At 41.9% G+C, this 22,569-nt stretch overlaps 1 protein-coding gene across 1 annotated transcript in view; it reads right to left on the bottom strand.

The window, feature by feature from the left end:
• EXOC2 (exocyst complex component 2) overlaps nucleotides 1–22,569 on the bottom strand; it is a 124,326-nt gene that overhangs the window by 82,625 nt on the left and 19,132 nt on the right. Inside the window, exons 6-10 of the mRNA XM_065884586.1 lie at nucleotides 13,341–13,421; nucleotides 5,389–5,534; nucleotides 5,173–5,254; nucleotides 4,343–4,445; nucleotides 592–710 (exon numbers count right to left, since the gene is read on the bottom strand). Coding sequence (XP_065740658.1) covers nucleotides 592–710; nucleotides 4,343–4,445; nucleotides 5,173–5,254; nucleotides 5,389–5,534; nucleotides 13,341–13,421 — 531 coding nt within the window. The remainder of the gene's footprint in view (nucleotides 1–591; nucleotides 711–4,342; nucleotides 4,446–5,172; nucleotides 5,255–5,388; nucleotides 5,535–13,340; nucleotides 13,422–22,569) is intronic.

Here is a 22,569-nt window from a genome sequence, read left to right as displayed (position 1 = left end):
GCCTCCTCACCCGGCCTCAAGTCCTGCCACTGTGCTGGCTGTGAACCAGCTGTGACTCTTCCTCCACTCTCCTCAGGGCCTGTGCTGGAGGCGGCCCGGCAGGCATTCCTCATCCTCTAGGTTCTCTGCTAACACAGAGTCCTGTCTAAGACACGTCCCCAAACCTGCCATCTACCAGTCACAACCTGGTACTTGGTTAGTTGAGCTCCATGAGGGCTGGGACTGCGTCCGTGCACCTGGACTTGGCATGGTGCCTGGTGCGCAGCAGGGCTCAACATGCACTTGATGGAATAGTGAGTGTACTGTTCCTGTTGATCAAGACTAGTATCATTTCTACAACATCATGTCGCTTCCACAAGAGGTAACTGTTCCGTAAGCCAAACTTCTGTCAACACTGCCAGTCAGCCATGAGACAGGCATGCTGAGAGGGCTTTCTCCCTCCCCTGCTCTCTTACTCGCCCAGGGAGGATGCTAACCGGGGTGGGGGGCAGGTATAGTTACAAAGGGAACGACTCATCCCTCAATCTAGAGCATTCCCAGAGTGTGTCGAGTGACGAGGGGGAGGACTCATGCAGGGAGAAAGGGTCTTGCCTTTGAGGTCCCGCACGCAGCCCTCCTGGCAGCTGTGCATGAGCTGGAGGATCCATCGATGCTGGGCTCCGATGCACTGCCACGCAGGGTCGCCTGGCGCGTGGAGGTCAGACAGGTACCTGAAACAGCAGGGCCAAGGCTGACCTAGTCAGCTTCTGCTGCACAGCCATAAGGAGGACAAGAGGAAAGCTAGCGTATCTTAAAGTCATCACTTTTAAGAAAACCTAAAACTTTGTCAATTAGTAAAGCATTCGTCAATACTAGTCTTTAATATTCAGTTCTAAATGAAATATATTCAGATTTCTTTTCAGGCAATTAACAAACAATAAACCTACACTTTAAGAAGTTAGGACTTTATAAAGATACAACCAAGGAGACAAAGACAACTTGCAATGCCCCTATAACGCCCAGTGAGAGCGTATCTTTATGGTTACATTTTGTTCACAGAGTGTTTCTACTTAGTTCTCAGTCACACAGAAAACAGGTGAGAGCCAGCAGAGGCCTCAGTGTGAACATTTCTTCATTCCTTTCTGGTCTGAAATACGGCCACGAGGTGGCAGTGTGACCCTTTTTTCTGCAGGATCCAAACAGGGCAACACTTTATTACACAAAGAGATTTGGTGACAGCAAGCACTGACTTCTAAGTCTAAACTCTAATTCATGAGAAGATATTTCTCTAGAAAATACAGTATAGATGGGCATTTTTCTTAGTTTTTAAATAGTTCTTAAAATATTTAAAGTCTTTCTCTGTAAAAATTCCAAACCCAGATAGACAACTTGAAAAATTTCTGCCAAATATCATTAAAAACTTGGCCCTCATGAAATATATAAATGTAACAAGTTAAATCCAATTAAATCAACCTCAAAAGCTGGACTTATTGTCTTAAAATAACTCTTAAACCCTAAGCTGTCTGTTGTCTTGGGGTTAAAAGTTTTGTTCAAGAAAAAATTTTAATTAATGGTGACAAGCTGTGACCTCTAAACACGCAGTGACACACCTGGGCTTCTCTCCCCAGCTTCTGCAATACTGAGTATTTCCTTACTTAGCGGCTAATTAGAGGAGAAACAAGTTAGCGGCAAATAAAACACTGAGCAGAAACCTGACATCACATTCGGGAACGACCCACCTCCCCTGACCTCCACGGGCTAACGGGGAAGAATGGTTTCCGAAGACAGCGGGGTGTCCGGTGCGGGCTCCTCTCCTACCCGAGCCATGACCCTTTATTTATAGGGGCCAGGAGGCTGGCTGTGCTGAGAGTCTGGCAAATCAATTACCAGCATCCCCAGGAGGATCTAACAGGTGACGTTCGGCAAAGCCTTCAAAACCTAATCTGAGTCTTCCCCTCACACAGGCTTTCCTCTTCTATCCTCTGGAATGTAAATATGACAAATAGTACATTGTGTCATTTCTTTCCCCAAAACGTGAGCTTCCACCCTTCCTGCCAGGGAGGGACTGTCTGCCGGAGGTGCCCTCAGACAGGTCCTGCTGCACCTCCTGACGCTGGCACTCAACAGCAACCTCAGATCGGCAGCAGCAGTAAATACGGCACCGTCCCTGTCGGAGGGCGGCTTCCCTCCCTCTGTGTGCACACACCACCAGCAGCACACAGAGGGGCCGTCACAGGGCTCGCTCTCGAGCAGCACAGCAAGATCAACATGCCTTTCTGCTCAGCATCTTCTCAGATTATGTCTCTTTAGAATGCTGACTAGGTCCTCCCAAAATTTAATAATAATCCTCTTTCTATCATCTTGCTAATGGGTATTACATAAAAGAGTTTTATAAAGAAAGATAAATTTCTTGTCTCAGAAACTCTGCAGTGTCTCAGTTCAAAAGCACAACTTGTGCTGGGCTCTTCCTTGGTTAAATGACCTAATCCCACGAGCGTCTTCTTTTCTTTTGGTCTGTAGTTTCATTTCAAAGGTCTTGGCTTAGCATGTGATACAGGTTATTGTTATTTCTTTTAAATACGTGTCATCCGAGAACACTTTTTAAAAAACATTTTTAGAGGGCAGAAGGTAAGGAACGTTAATTATGATGAGCATAGGCTCAAAATTTTTAAATTTAAGAATTAAAGTCTTTAGCCATACCCGAACATGATTTTTAACAATTACCAAGGACAGAATCACACTGGCATGGAAGAAATATGTGGTACTTTGCTTCTTACTTGAGCTACTAGCCTCACCAGAGTAAGGAGAGTGAAAAGAACCAGGATGTCTTTAGGTAGATACAGCAGTGAACAACAGCACAACAACACAGGGGTAATCTGACTCCCTCATTCCCTGTGCAACCTGGTTACGTGAGAGCTAAGAGATGGAGTGTTGCTGATGATAAAGTTGAGAGTCTCACCCCCACTTGGTGCTCAAAGGACTGTGCACCATAGATTCCAAAGTCCAACAGATATTTGGCCTGGTTGTGATGTTGTTTTTCCTATTCATTAATAATGAAACCCATAATTTAAGAAGGATGATAAAATTGCTCAGTATCTTCTCAAAGTATCAAAAATAACATAATGATTAAAAAATAAGTAAATGACTTGACATTCTCAGTGACATTCTTGTTCTCTTCCCTTTAAAATGACAGGGAAAATAGGCCATTTTAAAGAATCTTTTTTAACACCCACCATCTTTTAAATGGTATCCAGTAGGTTAACCAGTCACAGGAACTGGACATGAGTAATCTACATAAATGGTAATTCGCTACACAAAGAAATCCTGCACTCAATAAGGTTTAACGTATGACTATCAGCAAAGGAAAAAGAATACGTATAAACAGGTAAATAGACACAAAGCCCGATTAGTGAAGCAACACAGCAGAACACAGACAAGATGCTAACCAGCTATGTTTCCTACATGAGAGATTAACCTTCCTGGAACTCTTTTACATGTTAAAAAAAGGCGGTTGGATAACTAACATGCAGTTTATTCGCAGCATTAGATTTCTATGATTCTACAGGCCAGAAAAATCTCCGAAATGCATTCTTTCCTCTGGGGGCACTTAGAGAAAAGCAAAGACAGGCTGTGAAGCCAAACAGACAGGGAGGCCTGTGGCGGTGCGTGCTGAGCAGCGACCGCTCCGAGTCCCAGGTCCTCACCTGCGCACCAGGTGTGAGGCAGACACCGCATGGTGGCTGTGAGGCTCAGACACAGCTGCGCAGGCTTGTTTGGGGGGGAGGGGCCGTCAGCAGTTCCAGCACCCCTGCGCCTGCTGAAGCCCCTCCCTCTCGGGCAACATGGTTCCCTCTATGCTGTGGTGCCCATGGCTTTTGCTGTTACTGCTGTCTTTTCACATGAGCCCTCCCACTTCCTTTTCAAGACTGAAAGCTTTCAGAATTTTCTCTGCCGCTGAGCCCTGGCCACTCTCGGGGCACCAGACACCCTCCCGCCTGTGCGACAGTGCCACCCTCAAAGCCAGTCAGGGAGTCCCCACCTGCGGGGGCCCACGGGGAGCGCCCCGCAACCCCAGGCTGGGGAAGATGCTGTGGACGGGAGGAGAGGTGCAATGAGGCTACTCTTCCTTTCTCCAAACCGGCAGGATTTCCTTGCCTTTAAAGAGTGAGTGCTCCCAAATTTTTGAGTACACAAAAGAATTTTGGTGTCCTACACTAGGTATCCCTAAATTTCTGCTACTTGTCTTCCCTTTTACCGTTTCATCAGTCTCCCAATTTCCCCCAAATCAGCTTTAAGAGTTACATGAGGTATGCAGCACTATCCAGACACATGTGATTTGTCAAAATTCTTGCAGAAGGTTTACCTTATATAACGTTTTTGGTCATGTAAGGTCGATGGTGTCTCAAGCAACTTATCCAGAAGTAATTCTCTTAAAGCTTCAATCCGTGTTTCTACTTCAGCATAATCTGTTTAAAAAGGAAAGAATTACACGACTTACAGAATGAAAATTTAAAATCCAATTACGGAAAGCAGAACAGTGGCTGCCTTGGGGTAGAGGGGCGACTGAGAAGAGGCAAGAGGGAAATTTCCGGAGTGATGAAAATGCTCTCTCCAGGGTGGGGGTTCCATGGGCGTGGGTATTTGTCAAACTCACTGAGCTGCAACATGTAAGCCTGTGCATATCACTGCACCACAATAAAAATAAAATTATTTACAAATTTAATCAAGCCCTGTGATATTTCTCCCAGTTAATAAGGCATGACCATAAGGCATTTTAGGCTTTTCTTATTTTCTGTAACTCTATCCTTAGAGATAATTTCAAAAGTTGTTTAGTTTACTTTAAAGCAGGGTTAGAATTCATAAATATATTGGTCTTTCTGAAGAGGGAAGATTAAAATGTAGATTTATGTTTCTGTAAAATATCTATAATTGATTCTTTCCAGTAGAAAAGACTTTAAATAGCAACATGATTAACAAGCAGCAAAGAATGTCCAAGACTAACCTATCCTACAGTTTTCACTCCATCTTAGTAAGAAAAGCCATCCTGTTACTTCTGAAGTAACTGTCTTACACCTGAGAAAGGACACCCTATAAACAAAAATTAAAACGAATGTAACATTCTTTGCAGACTACATTCCACATTCTTCCTGTAAAAGCAAAGTAGAAAATCTAAAAGTAATAAACAAATCTTACATTTCTTGAAAACTTGCACCTCCGTTTTCCCAAAAAGTGACTTGGCCTTTTCATAATCATTAATAACCACATCATAATCACCCTTTAAAATAAAGAAACATTTTGGAGATTGTCAATAAAGTTTAATGAAGACATTTGGTTAAGATAAAAAACATCTTAACAACTCTTTAAAATTTATGACATCTATGACCATAGGTACATAAATATGCACTCTACCTTTTGGATATTCCTTTCAATACTTAGAGGAAGGTTGAAGAGAAACTTAAATCGCTGCAGCACATTGAGCGCATTTCTAGTGGAATCCGCCTTGTCCTTACGACCCAAGACTTCTTGAAACAATGTGTCCGCAGTGTTACTTGCTCCTATTTTAAAAGGACAAAAAGAAACTTAGATAAAAACTAATTTTAATCGGAAAATGTGTCACTGGACAAAAGAACTAAAATGTTAGACTGCTATTACACTTAATATTAAAACTCAGTAGACTTTTCTAAAAGTCAGCTATATTGGAGTTTTTTTTTACGATTTGCTAAAATACAATTTCCTTTTTGCCTCTGAAGTCTTTTCATATGTGTATACCAGTTAATGGTATCCAATTAAGAATAACCATACTTACCGGGCCCAAATAAATTGTCTAATGTCAATCTATGTTTATTTTAGCTTCTTTTAAGTTTTACAGCATTATGGAACCTTAGGTTATTTCATTAATTCAGACAACAGGTTAAAACCCACACACATACACGCGTGCACACACAAGTACACTATTTAAATTCTCTGGATTCAATATTTACAGATCCATAGTAATAAAAAAAAAAAACGGAAAAAATTTTTCAGAAAAGTTGTTCAAAAGAAATATTTTAGACCTAATCCTACTTCTACATAAAATTATCTAATTATGTAGCAGGCACAAAAAATGATATAAGCAATTTAAGATGTCAAACTTTAACACACCACTATTAATGAATATTTCTTAAATCAGCTTAATATTTCTTAAAATGATACACAGACTGGACATTCTATATTTTTATTTCTGTATTTTTTTACCTTAAATATTCTGTATTTTTTTACCTTAAAGACCTCAAACTCTATGAATCACTGTATGAAGGAGTTTCTTTATCTAAAACAAAATTTACCGCGTACAAAAATAGTTAAGCTTTTTCAACTTGTGAATTATTTTTAATTAGTCACAAGGAAAGGGAAGAAAAAGGATAAACTTTTTTTGGCTGTTTGACCACTGCTCATAAAAAGTTTCTACATTATCTGGTCTAGTGACTATACTTTAAGCAAAGATGAAAAAAAACGACCTCAGTCTCGCTGGGTGGCTGGCATGCCGCATTCTCTGGTCCACACTGTGGGTGGCCTGAGTGTGTTAAAAGTCATCTTTGTAACATAATTGTTTTATCTAAATAATGTTTAAATTCTGTTGAAATTTTAAAGGCCTGGTATAAAAACTTTGTTTTGTCAGGACAGCTATTTTCACCACCTGCTATTTAATGTAGAATACTAAATTTCTACTCTGAGAAAAAAATATATTCCCTTCTTGCCACCAAACCATATAATGATGACTAAATGAATACTGGAAATGTGATTACGGTTAAAAGTATTTTTCTTGGAAGAAAATTAATATTAAGCATTTGTTTATCATTTAGAAATAAACTTCACGAATTGAGGCTTCATGAATGAATTAGATACGTGAATGGGGACTGAATATTTTTAAAGGTTGATTACTTATGTGTGCGCTGCGGATGTTAAATCCCCAAGCACTTTCTCTACAATGAAGGAGTACAAAATATCAAAACTAGATTTTTTTTTCATCTTATTTTAAAGACAATAAAAAAATACAAACTAATAATTTGAAACTCCCCTAAAAGTTATAACAAGCACAGGTAGAAAATCTGCTTAAAATTAAATAAAATATAAATATTTAATACAGAAAAACTTATAGGCAGAAATTATAAACTATAAAATTAAAATTTAATTTAGTTACACAAAAATGTATACATATAGAGAATTCTAATTTACGTACAAATTTTAAGTCATGAAATTATGATTTTAATTTATAGATAATTTCTGTCCATAAATTATTCTGTTGCAAACTTTACTGCATTCACAATAAAATTCTGGGAGTTCAAAGCTCTGATAACTGGATGATTATAGACAGTAAGAAACGAAACATGAAAGCAGGGAAACCGAGATTTGTGCAAGCGGATAAAAAAGCAGCAGCAGCTCACCAGCCACACCTGAGGGCAGCTGAGAGGAGAAGGGCACGCTGGCCCCACGAGCGGAGGCAGGGCCGCCCTGAAGGCCACCTGCGCCAGCCCACGAGCAGCCCTGGGCACGTGCAGGCTGAAGGCTGTCCCCTTCCCCCCGCAGGGACACTGCATCATGGTCTGGGGGATGGATGCCCCCCCTGCACTGACAGCAATGACACTGGCCTCAGCTGGGCTGGCAGGGCAGTGATATTTTCCTCAGCATGAGACAGGGAGATGCGGATGGACCCGGAGGGCTCCACGCCACGTGCAGTCACAGGAAGACAGACCCTGAGTGGCTCCACTTACACGTGGAGCCTGAAAAGCCGAGCTCTTGTAAGCAGGCCGGGCTGGGGCCTCGGGGAGATGGATGCGCTCTGAGGATGTGATGCACAGCATCGGAAACAGAGCTAGCAATGCTGTACTGTAGCCTGAAAGTGGCTTCAAGAGGAAATCTCAAACGTTCTCATCACAAACAAATGGAATTACGTGTGGTGACAGCGCTGGCGGGGGTGGGGGTGAGGTGAACACGCGGCATCACAGACAGGTATCTAACCATCACACCGCGCACCTTAAACTTGCACAATGTCCTGTGTCAACTATATCTCAGCAGAGCTGGAGAATAAGATGGGAAGACAAGTCACTGCAGTACTGCCCACTGACCAATCAAACTCATACCTGCCCTCAAAGATGGAAAAACACTGTAACTGTGCCAGGAACCCGTCATCCACAAAAGCTAGTCATGTACTTCTGATGGCGCCTGGTCATTTCAAGCATGTTTATTAAAGTAAACACGAAGTTCTCTCTGGCCCCTTTTCATGGCACTGGCACCCAGCACAGAGGACAGTACGGGTGATGTATAACCTGCGTCTCTGCTTGATGGGAGCTGGGGGGGGGGGGGATGGGAGGAGGCTTCCCCCTACACACCCACGACACAATTTACCCCAGGAACAATAAAGCTGAATGAAATTTAAGGTAACTTTTCAACATATACTTAAATTCATAGCAAAACCAGGACACAAAGAGACTGAACAACCTGCTGTGTGTCTCGTTTCTCTTAACAGACTCCAGGAAACGGCCCGACAGGCAGCTATCTGACATTACAGGGCGACACTACATGAACAAGGTCACCTAGTGCCTGTTCCCAGCCAGGCCTGACGCTGGGGTCCTACAAACCGCTGTCACGTCACCAGAGCACACTTCTACCGGTTTCTCTTCTGGTCTCTATCCAGCTCCCTCCAGTGCATTCTCTGGACAGATGACAGAATGTTTTTTTAAAAGTTCACCATGTGAATTCCTTATGTAAAATCCTCCCACGGCTCACCAGTAGTCTCAAGATAAAGACAAACTCCACAACGCCGCACAGAGAGCTTGTCATGAGCAGACCCCTCGACCCGGCAGCCTCAGCCCTCACGTCTGCACCACAGGGTACTCGGTCCTGCTTCATGGCCCACAGCCATCTCCCCTGAGGTCAGCGCCTTCCTCCTCGTGCGGCCTGCCCCGCCCGGGATGCACCTGGGCCCACTCAGTGCTCACCGGCCAATGTCAGCCTGCCTGGCCTGTCCCCCTCCTCTCCTGAGGCTCGCAGCCCTCCCCCGTCCTCTCTCCATCGGGGCTCCGGGACCCCTACCAGCAGAGCACTGTCACACCACAATTTAATCCCCTGCCTATCTGGTCCTACTTTTTCACTGGATTATAAACTCTCGGAAGCAAAGCACAAGTTTCATCCTCCTGTCCCTGAAGAGGAATAAGAGCGCTCAATAAACGCTTACAGGGCAAGTGCCAGAAACCAGCCTCAGAACCAGTGCCCAGGACTCTGTCCCCTGAGGGAGGGACAGCACAGGGCCCATGTGCAGGACCACGTCAGTGATCGGGCAGCTGAACCGAGCAGAGCAAGCAATCCTAATAATCAACGTGAAAACGACGCTTGTTCTGTGACTTAGAAAATTTTTGCTGAAACATTAAAAACTTGCTTACTGTTGGTTATAGATCAATAAGAAAATGAAAAAACAGTAAAACTAATTTTTATTTAGCACACTATAATCAAAAACATTAGAAACTGAAAATTCAAGTGTTTAATTTCTTTGTAAAATATATCATCAAGATAGCCCGCCTCTTCTTGTCATAAAGTTTACAGCACGTATCAAGCATCTTTTCTGCGCTCTGACAAACAATGATGCTCGTTTCCACGTCTGTCTGCTGTACTTCCAGCTTCACGGGTCAGCTCGGAGCGCTCCGTCGGCCTCACTCCCTCTGGGACAGCCTTACCTCCTTGTCACACCTTCCTGGCTTCGGTGGGGAAGTCCACCCTCACTGAGCTCCTCCGGCCTCCCAGTGTCCACACCCCACCACAGCCACTTCTACAACCCAAGTCGCACTGGATTTGAATTCCACTCACACTGTCATCACTTTCCCTTTTCTGATGCACTTTCATCTCTGTGGGCCAACTTCCCCTTCTGAGTCTCCATGTCTGTGAAATGTCCGCAAGCTTCTCTCTGGGAGACGAGGAGGCTGCCCACGGGCACACTCTGCTGTCTGAGCAGGACCTGGCAAAGTGTCTGCAGTGGGTCCCCCGACTCTGCAGGAAGAGCAGCTGGGCATGTTACTGCTGAACGTTCAGTGGACCGCAGAGCTAGCAACCAGGTGTGTGCTTGATGCAACGTGGCAAGAACACTGGTCGCTGAAACCCACGCATCCCAAACCAGCAAGGCAGTCTGTAGTTTAAAGTGCAGGCTCAGAGCCAGATGCACAGACACAGATCCCAGCTCTGCCACTTACTGCTGATGTGACTTTAGGTAACGCGTTCAATCCTTCTGAGCCTCAGTTTTTCGTCAATAAAAATGCGGGTTACAGCACAAGCCTCCCGGGGTTACCGCGGGGGCTAAGCATCTGTGGACTGTGGGAGCAAGCCCTGACACCAGTGAGGGGCACAGAGGTCTAGCTGTCCCAGCTCTGGCGACACACACCTAGACCACAGGGTCCCTCCCCGCACCTGCCTGCCTAGCCCAGCCGAGCCAGCCACACGGGGCTACTTCGACTTAAAGCCAAATTATTAAGATTGAATAAAAATTAAATTCCTCAGCAATACTAGTTCCATTTTAAGTGCTCAAGAGCTACATTTCCATCATGGCAGAAGTTCTGTTGGACGGCGCTGTTCTATGCTCTTGGAACAGGTAAGAACACAGAGTGAGATATGTGGATTTGACAGAAATTAACAGTCATCACTTCATCACTGGCTTGAAATCAAGAAGGAATTATTAAATACCAAGGCAAATATGAGAAACATGTATCAGTGAAAACAAAAAAGAATTTCAATGAAAGGCTTCAACTGATAAATTCTGAACAGAAGGGACTGAATTTCTTAGTCAACATCACCCTTTAGAAACAAAGTGGAAAAGGTGCCCAAATTTAAAAAACTTTCACTTAAAATAACTCAGGGAAAATGCACATAAGTTAGTATGTAATTATATACAAGATTAAAGCATTAATATAATCTAAGCAGATGCAGAGAATGGACTTGAGGACACGGGGAGGGGGAAGGGGAAGCTGGGACGAAGTGAGAGAGTGGCATGGACATATATACACGACCAAATGCTAGTGGGAAGCAGCCGCATAGCACAGGGAGATCAGCCCGGTGCTCTGTGACCACCTAGAGGGGTGGGATAGGGAGGGTGGGAGGGAGATGCAAGAGGGAGGAGATATGGGGATATATGTGTACGTATAGCTGATTCACTTTGTTATACAGCAGAAACTAACACACCACTGTAAAGCAATTATACTCCAATAAAGATGCTAATAAATAAATAAATGGAGAAATAGAAATTCAACAAAAAGAAAAAATATATAATTTAAGCAAACCGGACTACATTTGCACTCCTGCAAAATTTCTGTTTCAGTTCCCCAGCGGTACAGCTCCTGAAGATCGGTGAATCGGTGACCTGGGCACGCCGTCGGGGCAGGGGACCTGCTTGCTGGGCGGCAGCCACATCCCTCCCAGCTCCATACTCGACACTGGACCCAGCACGGCACTTGACACAACCAGTCTTACAAATGTTCGCCAAGCTGACCTAAACTAACACGACTTACCCTAAGATAGCAAACATCAACATCCAGTTGACATAAAAATGTTTCTAGGAAAAATGGATTGTTACAAAGGAATATAATCTACAGGAAATTTTTATCCCAGAAAGTCCTGAGTCTCAAAGAAGTGACATTCACGTTAAGCCAACTTTACCCAAAAAAGAGCAAATTTCAGTAGAAAGGTAAAAGGACACATTTCTAGAAAAAGTTTGTGCTTATAAAGGAACAGAAGTAAAACCATTTCCCTTACAAATTTTATACCACAAGTCCCAAAGGAGAATTACCTAAACTACTGAAAAGAAAAAAATTACATTAACATACTACGCCAGGGCTCACCCATGAAACAGATTGTGATTTTTTCCAAACCTGAGCAAATATCCATTTTCTTCTACTGATACAATGAGATACTTACTAAGCCAGATTGTTCTCACAAGCCACCTTTTAAAAGTTACTGACATAATCTTTTTTTTAAACAGGTATCATGGTTTGATGGCAACTTCTCCAGGGAAAATCACATCCCTAAACAGAAAATATCCATCCCAGACCTTAAAATGTCTCTGTTAATACAGAAATAGCTTTAGTAAATGCTTACTTGGGCTGAATTCAGAATATAGCCATTTAAACAAAGCTGGTGACTTGGTTCTCAGATGAGAACGAAGAACGAGGTAAAATCTCAAGGCAAAATGGTGATGATGGTGATAATAATACCAACAACCAGAGACCAAAAAATTTAAAGTGCTGTTAAACTCATAAATTTTGGGATGAAATCCAAGTACTCAAATTCTACTACCAAGGAAAGCCTGTATCAAATTAAAGCTTCTTCCTAGGAAACACTTTTATTATTAGAGCTATCCCCAGGTTTAGATATTTGTCATTGACCAAAACCTTTTTCAGGTTTTGGTCAATGACAAATAGATATTTACAAAAAAGCTCAGAAACTTTTGCTGATGGGACTAAATTAAGCTAGACGTGCAAAACTGACTTGCTACCACAGTCCTGCATTTATAGAATCACTAAAGAGCCGATGCTGGGGTTCTTAAATGTTTCCGTTATTCTCGAGCCTACTCTACTTCCTGGAGAAATCATATGCTATATATGCTTATACTTGAAGACTAGGAGAGTCCCCTGGGCGTTATTGCTCCTTGTCAAATGTTTTTACTACATACGTGGAAGAGAATAATTTACTTTTAACCCACTAATATTATCATAGGGATTGATTTATCTGATGAGTTTCTTCTAAATCAGTAGGATAAGTAGCTGGAGGTACAGATGTCAGAAAAAAGAAGGGGAGGTGGACAGGGCCTCAAATTGCATGTATCAGTTTCTCTTGGCCTACAATTCCTACAAAATGTCTCAGAGTTGGAAACACTCAAGTATGCAGCTGCCTTAAAGTTGTTTTGGAAAAAGGTAAGGCACAAATAAATAGACAGCAGCTCGGTATCTGTCACTCTAGTAGCTGACGTTATTTGCATTGACGATGGCACGTACTTGAAGATGCTTTTTCAGGTTTTGGTCAATGACAATCTTGGTTACTGCTGCAGCATTTTTCTATCTTTGATGATGCTATTTATATCCTGGCCTCCTTTATGGTAACAAATTTTACTTTTTAAGAAGTACACTGGCTTGCTTTCAAATGATGAGTTCTCATAAATAAATGCAAACAGAAAGAGAACATTCATTTTCAATGTTTTTATTTCCCTTTATGTTCATTAAATCACTACTATTTAGAAATAAATACTAAAATACAACTTACTGCCTTGTTCTGTGAAACCAGGTCCAAGAACTGTATCAAAGCTTGTTATGAAGTCCATAAATAGTTTTGGGTAGTAGGACAAAACTTACTGTTCAGAACATTCTCCAGTTTCTGCGTCATGGATCCTTCAACTTTTTCTGTTCCATCCGCTTCTAGTTTCTGATGGATGGCTAGAAAAAAGGATCTAGTTAAAATATAGGCTATTTTAATGGGTGGGAAAACATTACGTCAAAATGACATTTTTAAACAGCATAAAAAATGGTCATATTTTCAGTGCTAGAAAGAAGCACAAACACACAAAAACTCTGCACAAACTCTGCAAAGTAACCAGCAGACACCAGTATTAAGTCATGGTAGTTTAATGCTATTAAAATAGTACATAATACACGTACTTAGTCATCTGATCACCAAGGCTGAGTGGTAAAGACGGTTGAATTAAAAACGAAAAGTGAGGCTTAAATAACCTTTGATATCTGGCCATAAGAAAGTCATTCTATTTCTCAGTTTCACCAACTACAAAATAGAAATACTACTATTTGATATCTATCAACCTCAAAATATTTAATTTCAGCCTTGGGATTTAACATGGCAAAATACATATTATACATATTCTATTTAGTCTGTAATTATTTCCCTGGAGGTTCTCAAGAAATATCTAGTAACATCTACCAATACGTCAATTTGTGGATGTACGAATTACACTGGAGCTGTTTGCTAACACCGACGCACATCTGAATGACTCTGATAAAGAGTATTAGGAAAGCGTTAATTTATATTTAAAAACTTTTACCTACTGAAGAGAGGAGGCTTTAAACAGCAGATCAGGCTTGCTCAGGTGACTCATTAAGAAAAATTTCAAAACAAATCTCTAAATACAATTGCAAATGCAAAACTGTGACACAGTAAAAGTAATAAAAATAGCAAGGCAAATATTATCGAGACATGACCATAAGCAGAGCACCATGATAAGTTTCTAACACACGATGCATATCTGGTAAGAAGCCAATGATGAGCTTCTAATGTTATTTCTATTTCATAGATGGGAAAACCACAGCTCAGTAAAATTAAATAAGTTGACCAAGGTCACAAAGCCAAACCCCAAATTTGAGCTCAAGCGGTGTGATCCCAGGACAAGAAGCTTCACCACATCCTGCCCACACTGCATGGACAGGTGACCCAAACCCCCTCAGCCTTTGTTTCCACATCTGTAAACTGGGAACAACAGAACTACTATGTCAGTGGGGAACTGCATTCAGTTGCAAATACAAGACTTCTTTTCAAAATACCAGCTGCTGAGACAGCCAGGATTCTGTGCCTTCCCCGGACATGCTCCAGCACACACTCCGCTGCAGGACAGCTCACGCCCCAGCATCCCGGCAGGACTCCAGGGCAGCAGCACTCCAGGACATGAGCTCTTCTCTAACATTCAAACTCCTCCTTAGAAGGAATTGACAGGTTCTGCCTCGACCCACCAGTCAGGAGTGGCAGATTTACAGGGAAAAAAAGTCTGTCTAAGCAAAACTGATGTGTGTTTCTTTAATCAATTACAATTTAGTTGGTTTCCCTTGACTCACTGGTTAGGGAATTCTGGGTCAAATGAGCTTTGAACATCGACGACTTCTTTTAATTAGTTTCTACTCTTAATCTTGTCCTTTTTTATACTTTTTTGTAAAACAACCTCAAATTTTGCATGAACTCTAAAAATATATTGCTTCTCTGTTGAAAAAAACACATTCATAGGAAGAAAAATATATATATATTTGGGGGGAAAAACCAGCTACTGTATTTTTAATTGTCTTGGTTGATTCAGGAATGAAAAGAAAGTTATTCATCTAATATTTTAAATTTGGATTATGTGATAACATAAAACATTTCCACATACCTTGAACTGATTAAGTTAAATGGAAAAGAACTTTCCTATCTTTAAGGAACGGAGATAAAAAAAGCCCAAATATTAAAAAGCGAAACTAGAAGGACGCCTATGTTCCAAACAAGCACATCTGTTCGCACTGCTCCTGAGCAAAGGCTGCTGTGTTTCTGACAGTCCTGGCTGGAAGGGAGCCAGTGGCCACGTGGCACGTTATTAGGTGGTCACCGCTCCCGGTCTATCGGTGGCAGTTAAGAGGTTACACCTGAGAGCTTCTGCTCGAATGCTGCTTCTAAGTCAGAGTCTGCACTAAATGAGTCCCCAGCCACATTCTCTGCTACTGACAGGCCCCTTGCCACTCCACAGGTCCAGGCTGCTGCATGGCTCACAGCCCTGTTCTGCCACAAAGCGGCTTCCTGGGCCCATCTCCACACAGCAGACCCATCAGGCTGTCAGCCAGAATGAGGACCCAGAGACACTAGGATCTGATAAAGGCAATCCTATTTTCCAGAAAACGAATGCAAATAACCCAAGGTCTGGGTCACTTGACCTTTTATTTTCTCTGAAAACATTTTTAAATAGTATAACTCAATAAGCAACTTGGGGGCTTCCCTGGTGGCGCAGTGGTTAAGAATCCACCTGCCAATGCAGGGGACACGGGTTCGAGCCCTGGTCCGGGAAGATCCCACATGCCACGGAGCAACTAAGCCCTTGCGCCACAACTACTGAGCCTGCACTCTAGAGTCCGCGAGCCACAACTACTGAGCCCTCACGCCACAACTACTGAAGCCCGCGTGCCTAGAGCCTGTGCTCCGCAACAAGAGACGCCACCGCGATGAAATGCCCGTGCACCGCAAAGAAGAGTAGCTCCCGCTCACCACGAGAAAGCCCGCACTCCGCGACAAAGACCCAATGCAGCCAAAAATAAAGTAATTAATTTAAAAAAATTGTACCTTGATAAGCAGGAAAACCTCAAGAAAAAAAAAAACTCAGTCCACAGTCACAGGCTTGTTACAGTTTCTCATGTATTAAAACTTAAATATGTGAAGCAGTTGAACACCATAAATCTATATTTGGGAAACAAAAAAGTATGTATGTGCAAGTTCTACTCAAAGAAAAATCAGTTACAGAAAGACTGCCTACTGATTCAAAGAAATGATTTGTTTTATTGAACTCTGACAGAAGAATGTGGACATCGAATTTTCTAATTTCAATTTAAGAATTCATAATATTTATGTAAGCATTTATATAACGCCATTATTAGGTGAGCACTAAGGAAAGGCATGAGTGCAGGTGGAGTCCCTCAGGAGTGTCAGGCACACGGCCATCCACAAGCTAGCTGCAGGCTCTAACCACTGAATGCTGCGACCGGCCTGGGTGCTGCAGGCATTTCAGGCTACACCAGAGACTGGCAAACTACTTTTGTAAGAAACACACTGTAAATACTGAGGGCTTTGGGGGCCTCTAGCACACATTCTTCTCCCTTGTTTTCTTAAACAACTCTTGAAAAACAGGCATGTTCATGTCCTGACGTGTACAAAGACAGGTGTGGCCCAACTTGGTCAAGTTGCCGACCTCTGAGGATAATACTAAGATAGGACACTAGGCAGGGTTAGGGTGAGATGTATTAATAACTCAGATTTATATAGAACTTTTCAAATGTTTAGTTCTCTACTTCTTACTCTACCAAATTTTTATCAGAGTGGCTAAATCATACATAAATTACATCTAAATTGGTTGGGTACTCTATGAATTCTTTCCTTCCTCAGTTATACTGAAAACAATAACAACATAATTCCCACTACTCCTTCGAAGACTAGCAGGTACAAAGGAGCCCACTTAGAAAAGTGGGTCCTGGATAAGCGCATGCCAAGGTTATCTGCACCCCTCAACAGAGTTGCACCCGCTCCTGGAGCAGCAGCAATGCACGGACGGAGGGAGGGCCACACGTGTTCTGAGCAGTACGCACGGCCACTCTGCCTGGGCCTCCTCCCTCGGCGACCCCTCACCTAGCATATATGGTAAAGAAGGCCAGGCCCACAGCTGTTCTCACAAGGAGCAGTTGATGGGGCTGGACCTGCCACTAAAACAAATGATTGGCCAGGTGAGGGTCAGAGGGACTGAGGAACAGCCGGCCTTTCCTGTAAGGAGGCCCCACAGGCACCACCGCAACGGGGGGAGAACCTGGGCTTCAAGGCTTTGAGGCCTGGAAGGGAACAGCAGGGCGACAGCCACGGGAAAGGGAAGTACAGTGCTGGGAATATTTTTGCAGGACATGGTAAAGAAAAAACTATAATAATGAACACACCGACGTTAACATTGGCAGATTAGTTATGCCAGACACACTTCTTGACAAATTCTAATTAAAATACTCATGGTACACAAAGGAATAAAGAAAACAGCATAAAACCTTAAAGATAAATAAAAGCCATACAAGAAGGTAATTGCTGCAAACTGTACACCTGACTGGGATGGACTGAAAAAAATCCTTGGACTGTGTATGAAAAAAGTCCACTCAGTCAAGAGAAGAACACAGCTGATATCAAAAGGGCAGAGAAAGGTATTTATCCAGCTAACTCTGTAACACAGGGTGGCCCAGACATGACACACCTGCAGACTTTTTCCCAAGTCTTCAAGACTACAGAGTCTCCCCTACTGTTCTCACCTCCAACACCCCTTTAAGGAAAGGACTGTTTAAGAACACCATTTCCCAGCACCCAGCACGCAGGAGAGGGAGGGAAATTAGCAGAGGGCTCCTCCCCTGGGCAGCGTGCAGGGAAGCAGCAGGGGAAGAAGACTCTCAGAGACACCCCAGGGAGTGACAGCTGACTGACCGAGCGAAAGAAAAGTGTCAGAGCCTGCAGGTGTGAGTCTACAGGCTCTAAAAGCTCATCAAGTGTTGGGTAAAATGAATAAAAACAAGACCTACATTCCAATATACCCTGAAAAGGTGTTTTTTTTGTTTTGGGTTTTTTTAAAAAATAATTTAAGGCTAAACAAATATATCTTAAGCATTTAGGCAGAGAGAAAAATAAACAAGTCACCTACAAGTAATAAAGAATTACTCTGGCTCAGGATTTCCTCTCTGTGACACTAAAAGACCCTGAATCAATGTTTTAAAAGTCATTCTCTTATGGCCAAGGGGCTGTTCATGTATGAAAGCAAGAGACACTTCTGCATGCAGGAATTCAACAGATAACGCACAAGAGTTACAAAACAAAAAATACGAAGAGGAAAGATGACACATACACAACTGGCAACAAACAGTAAAGCCAATGAAATGTATGTGTATAAATGGTAAATTTTAAGTAACTGTGGTAAATATGAAATTAAATGCAAAAGACAAGAATAAATCTAGAAACAGAATCATAAAATAGAAAAGGTAAAAAAAAAAGCAGCTGGGTCTATGACTTCAGATTAAATTAAGACCAGAAAAAAGGAAAGCACATGAGGAATGCAGATGTGCCAAACTGTTGTCATGCACATCAGGAGTCAGAGACAACCTGTACCAAAATGTAAGACCATTTCTTCCAAATCTGCGAACAATATGGTCCATATAGCAGAGGTAAAAATGAAAAAAAAAATGACAGAACAAAAGGACAGAAGTTTCACTTATGATAAATGTACATGGCTTAAATTCTTCTATGAAAAGGCAGAACCTCTCAGAACGGCATAAAAGAATATAAATCCTACCATTTCTTGCTTATAAGAGAGAAACAAAATCAAAATTTCTCAAAGCTAAAAGGAACTTAATGCATAATATCATCAAGCAAATGCATACAAAAAGAAGGGTATGGAATGTTAATCCTGTACAGTAAAGAATTTAATCTTGCCCAAAGAGGGCGTTGGCCTTTGCCCTCGGCTGCTGGAAGGTCACCTCTAAGCTCTTCAAGCATCTTCTGTGATGGGGCTGCACCGCACAGTCTGACAACGTGGTTTATGGTAAGGGCTTTGGCCACTTGGCATTGGCTCAATCTGCAGAGGGACTGGAGATGGAGGTCAGCTGTTGGGAGTCAGCTCGTGTCTATGTGACAGAGTCCCGATAAAAACTCCAGACCCAGGCTTGGGTGCAACACTCCACGCCACCATCTCACATCACTACCAGGAGGGCCGGTGCCACATGACTCCACCCGAGAGGACAACCAGGGCTCCCTGTGGGTGGGACTGCCTGGCCCCACCCCAGGTGCCCTTCCCCAGGCTGAGCTAAGTTGTCTCCCTTCGCTATAATAAACCACAACTGTGAGTACACAACTGTGAGTTCTTCCCGCTGATCACCAAACCTGCGGTAGTCCTGGGAAGTGCCCCAATTTTGCAGCTATTATTATTACCTTACAGTGTAATATTAGTATCAAGAGAATCCAAGCATCAAAAGTTACAAAGGAAACATGTTTTACATACAAAGAAAAACTGACAGAATCAAAATTAAAGAGGGAGATTTGTCTGGCATGTTTATTATAAATAACCTAGACCTAAATAACATAAGTAATTAATCAGGCACTGATAATAATACACCAATCAGTGTGTCCTGAAGAGAACAGGCAGTTGCAGAAAACTGGTATCTATCAAGAAACACATTTTCTTTTCATAATATAGTTAGACTAGAAACTAACTTTAAAAAACAAAAATCCACTACAAACTACTAGATCAAAGAGGAAAACTTCAAATTTTAAAAACACAGAAAAGGCATAACTAAAGAATCAACGTAAACAAAGAAGTAGGACACACGCGTGAATGAAACTGGCGACAAGGGCCTATTACAATGAATTTTTAATGACTTTTCAATTATAATGCAATTCTAAAAGGCATGAAAATCTTAATGAAATAAGAGAACTTCAGGAGAAAGCCAAACCAAAATCCACAAAACACAAAAAGCAGAGATTTCAAAAGTGTATCTATATACACACTGCCAGTGTCTATATATACACCCCAGGGTCTCTCTCCAGGAGGAACAGACACTAGCGTCTCCTGATGGGATAAGATCGGAAGCACACACTACCACATGTAGCCACAAGGGTCAAAACTGAATCCTAACTGGTATCCAATCAGATAAGTCCCAGCAATACAATGGAGAGTAAAATAAGCTAATGGCACCATGAGGAAGTAATGAGTCAAATCCAGAATATGGGATATCCTACAGGACAAACAGCCTCATGTCTTCAACAAATCAATAGCATGAAGGAAACGAAGACGGGTAGCGAAGGTGAAAGGACTGTTCTAGTTTAAAAGAGGCTTAACAGACTGAAAAAAAAACCAAAAACAAATGAACTGTCTGGGTCTTATGTGGATCTTGGTTTGGACAAACCAAGTAAGTGTAACTGGGGAAATTTGAATTTGGGGCCTTGAATGATACTGAAGGATTACTGGAACTTTCTGAGCTGTGGTCACGGGGCTGTGGTCGAGTAGTAACGTCCTTATCAGGGGACTCACACTGAAGTGCACAGGAGAGAAAGGTCATGCTGCCTGAGATCAGCAAAACACAAACCAACCAACCTCAAAACCTGCGCTGAGGCAAGTATGGAAAAATATGACCTGTTAAATCTAGGTGACAGGTATATACGGAAGTGATGGTACTATTCTCTCTACTCTTAGCATGCTTGAAATTTTTCATAATAGGAAAGTAAAGCTAATTACCTGAGCAGACAGTTTATTAGCTCTTTCAATGTATCGATGCTCTCAAATTTCAAATAATTCCTAATCTACATAACCCACTTCACAGTACGAACAAATACTCGTACAGATCCACATGATTCTGTATAACAGTAACACCAAAACCTGACTGAAAAAGCATTTTTTAAAACTACAGTTCAATTTCAATTAAGACTACAGTTGAAAAACATTTTAAAGAGCTACTAATAAAACAAATCAAATGCTAAAGTATAGTAAAATAATTACTCAGAGGAGCCACCTAAAGTATAAAAGATTTCTAGCACACACAACTATATACACAATATAATTCCAATTTTTTAATAGGCACTCATATAAGCTGAGGGGAAAAAAGACCAAAAGGAAATACGTCAAAATGTTACTGTGATTATCCCTACAGTAGGGTTGTAAGTCATTCTTGATTATTTGTCTGTTTAATATTTTTTGTAATGTACATTTACATCAAAAAATAGAAAAGCTAGATATATGTATGTTTAAAATTTTCTAATTTACCATTAAAATCATTTTCTATATGCCACAGAGTCACTCGCTTATTAGTAGTTGGTCAGCATTATCATCTTTGCTAAACTTTAAATTACCAGTATACTTCTAGGACAAATGTCTAATAAGTGAGACTAAATTTAATGCACCAAATAAAATCTCTCGAAATCTGCCAGGAGTGAAGCCATTTACATAAGTAAAACCATAAATAAATGAATACACGTATACATGTGTTTACAAATACATATGTTAAAAAAAAAGGGTGGAGGGCTTCCCTGGTGGCACTAGTGGTTGAGAGTCCGCCTGCCGATGCAGGGGACGCGGGTTCGTGCCCCGGTCCGCGAAGATCCCACGTGCCGCGGAGCGGCTGGGCCCGTGAGCCATGGCCGCTGAGCCTGCGTGTCCGGAGCCTGTGCTCCGCAATGGGAGACGCCGCAACAGTGAGAGGCCCGCGTACCGCAAAAAAAAAAAAAAAGAGGGTGGAGAGAAAAAGTCAAGCATGTTTTTGCTAAGAAAATATTGTAATTACAATAGTTATGAGAATTGCTAATCACATATGGCAAATTATCATGTGCACAGCTACCAGGCATATCGATAACTTCGTTCAACTCGAGAACACTAAACTCAGTTCATTTATGCTCAAGTTTCTGCTGCTGACATAGCACCACTGACAACTTAGAATATCAATAAGCACAAAGAAAGCAGCACAGCACACCATCAAAAAACGCAGGGCACAGAGACTTTATCAAAGTTTACCTGACTTCTCAGCTCCCTCCCAGGCATTCACAACTCACTCCTTCAAAGACCTAACTTCTACGTGCAGAGAGCTGTACCAGATGCACATTTAACTGGTCAAAAGGCAACCAAGCGTGTCTGGCCCAGGAGGAGAAGGGTTTTAAAAAAGATAATAGGACGTCCGAACTTTAACAATACAAATTAATTTTAAAAACTAAGTCTTTCTGAATTGAAGAAGGTGTGGCCTCTTAGTCTACAGTTTGGGTTATAGGTATTTAGCTATACAGGTACTTAGTTACAGGTGTCTTTGTTTTTAAAAAGAATTGGGCTAACTTTTTTTTTTAATATATCTTACTTTTTACTAGGTAAACAATAATTTGATTTTTATTAATTAAAGGTAGTTAAAAAGAAAAAAAATAAAATAACCTATCCAACACCTTCCCTTGAAATGTCTAAAGCCACACCATTTCTATTGAATACCACTTCCTTCACATGTAAGGATGAGTATGTGGGTGGGGGAGTTAGCTACTGTGCGGGGCTGGTGGGGCGATGGCTACAAAGAAAGGACACAT

This window comes from Phocoena phocoena, chromosome 10, assembly GCF_963924675.1.
Source record: "Phocoena phocoena chromosome 10, mPhoPho1.1, whole genome shotgun sequence".
In the NCBI taxonomy this organism is placed as follows: Eukaryota; Metazoa; Chordata; class Mammalia; order Artiodactyla; family Phocoenidae; genus Phocoena; species Phocoena phocoena.
The sequence above is the reverse complement of the archived record's forward strand: the minus strand, read 5'-3'. Positions and strand labels throughout refer to the sequence as shown.